Source organism: Acyrthosiphon pisum, chromosome A1 (genome assembly GCF_005508785.2).
Source record: "Acyrthosiphon pisum isolate AL4f chromosome A1, pea_aphid_22Mar2018_4r6ur, whole genome shotgun sequence".
NCBI lineage: Eukaryota > Metazoa > Arthropoda > Insecta > Hemiptera > Aphididae > Acyrthosiphon > Acyrthosiphon pisum.
Window position 1 is genome coordinate 33,047,616 of NC_042494.1, and position 6,042 is coordinate 33,053,657.

The window sequence follows — 6,042 nt, forward strand, 5'->3', positions numbered from 1 at the left end:
AAATATTCGAATATGTATTCTGAATATATTTTTTAAGAACTATTCGAATACGTATTCTGAATACTTTAATTCTCATTTATAACAAAATAAAAGTATTCTTTACAAGACTGGAACTCGTTCCTTCCAAACACTGTTATAACCTAATAATGCAGTTATGTCTTTAATCTTTATAACAAAAATGTGTTCACTGAAAAATTATACTCAATGTCTAATAAATATTCACATACCAATATTGAAAACTGTAAAATACTACAGCAGTTGTAACTTGTAAGACTAGCAATAATATGTTAATTGTTAAGTACAAACATATTACATTTATTTTATTTTCCATACAACGGATCCGCTCTACATTTCGGCGAGGTCCAGTAGTTTTCCAAATGTCGGTATTATCCGCTAGATTCCGTTGTCGGTTTGGTTTTTTATCCATGACATAATAATATATTATTGACGTGTTATTTTCCCATGTCTTGCTCTTCGATCTGCTCTTGTTTCCATGACCGTCACCGTCGGTTATCAATGTCGCGCGTTGTTAATCGTTATCATCTCCTATTTTCACGTCGTCGTCGTCGGTGGAACCACTGGAACCGCGGATTGCGTTACAAATTACAATTGAAGGCAGCCTCTTCGCGGTTCGCATTTCACACGGTACTGCCGTTAACGTCAACAATTATTATTATTATTATTATTATTTATTAATGATCAGAGGTAGTAGGTACTCGATCGTTGTCCACTATTAACTATTGTAATTTATAATCTGGTAAGTCGATTATAACACCATTATTGTGTTATAATTATTTTTCGTTTCACGCTTTCTGGTGAACATTGAACCTTCCGAATGACAGGTCACGTTTTTTGATGGCTCCGTGCCGTCACTGGTAAAAATACCGTTCATGAAGTGACAATCGAATTTCCGGTCATGGAGGAGCTTGCGTGCGTCCGGTGCATGAGCTCCAAGTTCCGGAACCCGAACCTCGTGTTCAGCTTCAACGTATGCGGGCATACCATGTGTGCAAATTGCATAGAAGTGGCGTTCATGAAAGGTAAACACCGAATTATTGTGTTTTGAGTATGTGTTGATTGTGCCAAGTGTAAAGGTGGTGACATCAGGTGTCCCGAATAAAACTGCATCTTTAGAGTGCCTGGTATATTATTAATTAAGTATCTAATAATAATATTAAGTGTAAGATTTTGAACCGGCTACGTTATTACTCATTGCTGTCTACTTTGAGCAATTTCGTAGTTCTTTAATATATTAAGATCGGTAATTAGATTTTCATGTTAATCTCTGGACTTGTCGTAGGTTAGCTATCTGTCAAAGTTATCTTTCCATGTTTAAATACCTATCCAGTTTTCGAGGAAATGGCAATTCGAAAACAAATTGTTTGTATTATTATTGCATTTATTCAAAACTAATCATTCACTGTGTGTGTTTTTTTTTTATAACTTGTATTACATTTGTTCGTCCAAATACCTATTCTTACAAAGTTGGAGTACATTGCTTACATAGTTTATGTATTTAGATTCTTTATATTGGAAAGTGAGGGAAAATATATGTTATTTATTCACAATATCTGCTAAAAACATATTGATACTTTGATACCCAGTTTTAGAAATTAATATAAATTGTTTGAGCAACGGCTATCAATAATTCTTATTGGTAAATTATCTACAAACATAAGTTTTCCCAATTGGCTAGATATTATAAAATAAAAGGTCTAATAATTGGCTAGTCGAAGACAGAATTATGAAATTTACTAATAACATCTGTTCAAAACTAAGCCTATAGTAAAAATAACATACACGGTCGCAGAAATGTAATTATCATAACGTTCTTGCACTACCAATTTGTCTTACAATTTTTAAATCTTTTTTTTTAGGTTGTTTTTAACAGTTAAATATTTTATAATTGTCTATATCATAATCTTAAACATTTCCAGTTTATCTTACAAATGTGGTATAGTTTATCTCATTTAGAAGATTAAGTACTTACATACTGAAGTCAAAACTAGTTAAGGTATATTTATGTCTAGATGTTATAGGTTGTGAATTTGGCAAGTCGAAGACAGAGAATTGATAATTTTTCATTACTCCTGTTCAAAACTATGCCTATATTAATAATTGACTTAACGGTCGCTGGAAATTTGTTTATGTATTTTTCATGCATTACCAATTTGTCTTACAGGAAATCAATCTAACCAAAATGTAGTATTGATGTAGTCTTTCATTTAGATGATTAGGTAGTTAGGTACTTAACTAAAACTAGTTTATATTTATTTATTGATGTTATAGTAAACTTGGCAAGTCGAAGACAGAGAATTGATAATTTTTCATTACTCCTGTTCAAAACTATGCCTATATTAATAATTGACTTACACGGTCGCTGGAAATTTGTTTATGTATTTTTCATGCATTACCAATTTGTCTTACAGGAACTAGGAACTCAATCTAAAAAATTTCCTAGTGATGTAGTTTTTATTAATTTGAAGATTAGGTTATAAGGTACTTAACTAAAACTAGATATTATTTATGTATTGATATTATAGTGAACTTGGCAAGTCGAAGACAGAGAATTGATAATTTTTCATTACTCCTGTTCAAAACTATGCCTATATTAATAATTGACTTAACGGTCGCTGGAAATTTGTTTCTTATATTTTTCATGCATTATCAATTTGTCTTACAGGAACTCAATCTAACAAATGTAGTATTGATAAAGTTTTTCTTATTTCAAAGATTAGGTAGTTACGTACTTAACTAAAACTATACTCTATTCAAAATAAGACAATGACTTGGCGGCGTTCAGTTTTCGTTCCACGATGGTCGTATGCTGTCTTTCGCTACAGCAACTGCCACGGAACAAAGCCACGCCCATGCACACAACTCGACCTCCGGGTCATAGTCTTATTTTGAACAGAGTATAGTTAATATTTATGTATTGATGTTTTTATGAACTTGGCAAGTCGAAGACAGAAAATTGATAATTTTTCATTACTCCTGTTCAAAACTATGCCTATATTAATAATTGACTTACACGGTCGCTGGAAATTTGTTTCTTGTACTTTTCGTGCATTACCAATTTGTCTTACAGGAACTCAATCTAACAAATGTCCCATTGATGTAATTTTTATTATTTTGAAGATTAGGTAGTTAGATACCTAACTAAAATTAGTTAATATTTATGTATTGATGTTTTTATGAACTTGGCAAGTCGAAGACAGAGATTTGATAATTTTTCAATACTACTGTTCAAAACTATGCCAATATTAATAATTGACTTACACGGTCGCTGGAAATTTATTTCTTGTATTTTTCATGCATTACCAATTTGTCTTACAGGAACTCAATCTAACAAATGTCCTATTGATATAGTTTTTATTATTTTGAAGATTAGGTAGTTAGGTACTTAACTAAAACTAGTTAATATTTATGTATTGAAGTTTTTATAAACTTGGAAAGTTAAAAACAGAAAATTTTTTAATTTTTCATTACTCCTGTTCAAAACTACTCAAATACTAAGTCAAATAACAATAAAATATAAAATTGATATAATATCATCCTCTCAAAAATATTATCCTCTTTGATTTTTGTAATAGGTGATTTTATTCTAAGATGGTACTCAAAAATCATTAAAAAAAAAAACTATTTTAGGTGAAAGCATTTTATTTATGTTGCACGTGGGTCTGAAAGAGAAAACAAATGTTAGGCTGACATCCTCTTAAATAATTTACCCAAAAGTTTGCTTGTGTTTCTTCTGTTCCTTCTTTATAAATATTATTATCTTGTTTAAAACAGAATGGTATGATTCAACTTGTAGAAAAATATTTCTATTAAGGTACCAATTTAATAATATAATATTTTGCTTGGTACATAAAATAATTTCTAAATAAATTAAAAGTTATATAACTTTTATATTATGCTCAAGTGTCTACTCCCCCTTATTCCAACTATAGTAAGAAGTGTACCTCCACCACTGGCGACAACATCATTAAACTAATCACCCATATTTACTACAGCATTGTTTATCTTTTTAACTATAATTTATTGATATATTCAAACTAATGATTTATGCTACATGTTATAGTTCCTTAATGGTATATATTTTTATTTATTTCAACTAAAAAATTACTTATAATGATCTTTTTTAATGTTTTAGGTTCTGGTCCCTGCCCTAAATGTCTCATTCCTCTACGACGTAATGGTTTTAAACTTCAGCAGTTTGAAGACGCTTCAGTTGACGTGGAAGTAGAAACACGTAAAAGAATATTGCAAGATTTCAACAAAACTGAAGATGATTTTGAATCTTTAGATGATTATAATGATTATTTAATAGAAATTGAAGATATTATTTACAATCTAGTTAGAAATATTAATGTAGTTGAAACAAAGGAACGTATTGATCAATATAAAAGAGAAAATAAAGAAATAATTATGAGGAACAGAATGAAGTCAAAGCGTGAAGAACAAGCCTTAGATGATTTAATTGAAGAAGAAAAGATGCATACTCAGTATAAAAGAGATGAAGTTTTAAGAGATGAAGCTGAACAAAGAACTAAAAAACTTAGAGTAGATTCTGAATTGATTGATAGTTTAGCACGTTCTAATTCTGATGCTAGAGACATTGTTAACACATATACACATAAAAAAGAAGAAATTCCTGTCCCTAAACCAAAACCTATTTCTAAACCTATAAACTTCACAAAGTTTTCAACTGGCGTCAAATTCAATCAGTCTTCTATAGCAATCTCAATAAAAGAAGGTCCATTATTCAAATATGAGCCAGTTTCTCATCAACTTAATGGTCCTTCCTGTCCAGATATTACACAATTAGATTCATTAGGATATATGAAATACATCAGAAGAGAAAGTTCTCAAGAACTTGCTGGTGGATTTTTAATAAAAACATCCTGCTTGCATTATGTACAAGAATGTGTTTCAGCATTGTATGAAAGAAAGACTGGTAAAGTATAATAAATTAATTTCAATTCCAAATATGTGTTCATTACCAAAGCTATACAGTTGTATTAATTAATTTATATGTTAAGTTACTTAGTATTTTAAGACCTTATTTATATGTATATATTTTATTTTTAATGTCAATGTACCTTTATACAAATTACAAATATATATTTTTTTATGTGTACATTTGTCTGAGTTAATATTTGTAATTATTTTTTTAGTACCCACTTATTTAATATGTTACCTACTAACTGTATGTTTTGATTCATCTTAATAATTTGTCTTTATATTTGTTTATACAACATCGGGTGATTTGAATAAAATTTAGTTTAATTTTTATTTATTTAAGATATAGCGTAATATCTGATTATTTAATCATCTAACTATTTATAACAGGCATAGATAATCAACTTTTAATTTTAATTATTATACATCTGAATGTAATACCATATTGATTATAATTTATAAAAATTAGTTAACTAGTATAGTAGTATTTATATAATCAATGGTAATACTCATATTATACATTGTGTAGCACTGTAGCAGTAGTTTATTATTTATACATAGTATTATACTGGTATAATTATAATTTAGTGTAAAATATCTATAGTTGATTGTTTGTTTGACACAAAGGCACCTATGTTACATTTACATACAATAATATTCTTACATTTTAGTTACACTGATTTCCAACTATGAATTATTAATTATTAAACTTATTTCAGTGTACCTACCGATACTCAGAAATTGCTTTAAATTTGGTACCTATATTACTTAATGATGTGATCAAATTAATTTTTACCCATCTCCCAGGGTCAAAAGGTAATTACTAATTTGGACATTTTATGTTATTTGGCATAAACTCAAATTTCAGAATATAATTAAGGGATCGGTGGCGGACAGCTATTTCAGTTAAAACATACCAACCTTTATTCCATCATACTGATCAACCTAGCGATGCGAAAATATTTTTTAAAACTGATTTAAATTTGTTATTATTTCTACTTGAGATTGGTCAGTCCATTGTTCCCAATTTCACCCACTCAATAACTATAAATTTAGTTTGAATATTTTGAAATTTCGGAA

At 29.1% G+C, this 6,042-nt stretch overlaps 1 protein-coding gene across 2 annotated transcripts; it reads left to right on the forward strand.

The window, feature by feature from the left end:
• Positions 1-536: 536 nt before the first annotated feature.
• On the forward strand, positions 537-5,306 carry LOC100164418 (CDK-activating kinase assembly factor MAT1). 2 transcript variants are annotated; one of them, XM_029486932.1, is made up of 3 exons: positions 537-757; positions 843-1,040; positions 4,154-5,306. In XM_029486932.1, the coding sequence occupies exons 2-3, from the start codon at positions 917-919 to the stop codon at positions 4,966-4,968; spliced, it is 939 nt and encodes a 312-aa protein (XP_029342792.1). In that variant the 5' UTR covers positions 537-757; positions 843-916; the 3' UTR covers positions 4,969-5,306. The 2 variants fall into 2 exon arrangements, with proteins under 2 accessions (XP_029342792.1, XP_001952335.1); XM_001952300.5 differs by having other exon boundaries at positions 538-1,040.
• Positions 5,307-6,042: the final 736 nt, after the last annotated feature.

Coding starts and splice junctions, on each gene's coding strand:
- LOC100164418 (XM_029486932.1), top strand. CDS start 917: ATGGAGGAGCTTGCGTGCGTCCGGTGCATGAGCTCCAAGTTCCGGAAC. Junction 1,041..4,153: donor AGAAGTGGCGTTCATGAAAG/GTAAACACCGAA, acceptor TTAATGTTTTAG/GTTCTGGTCCCTGCCCTAAA.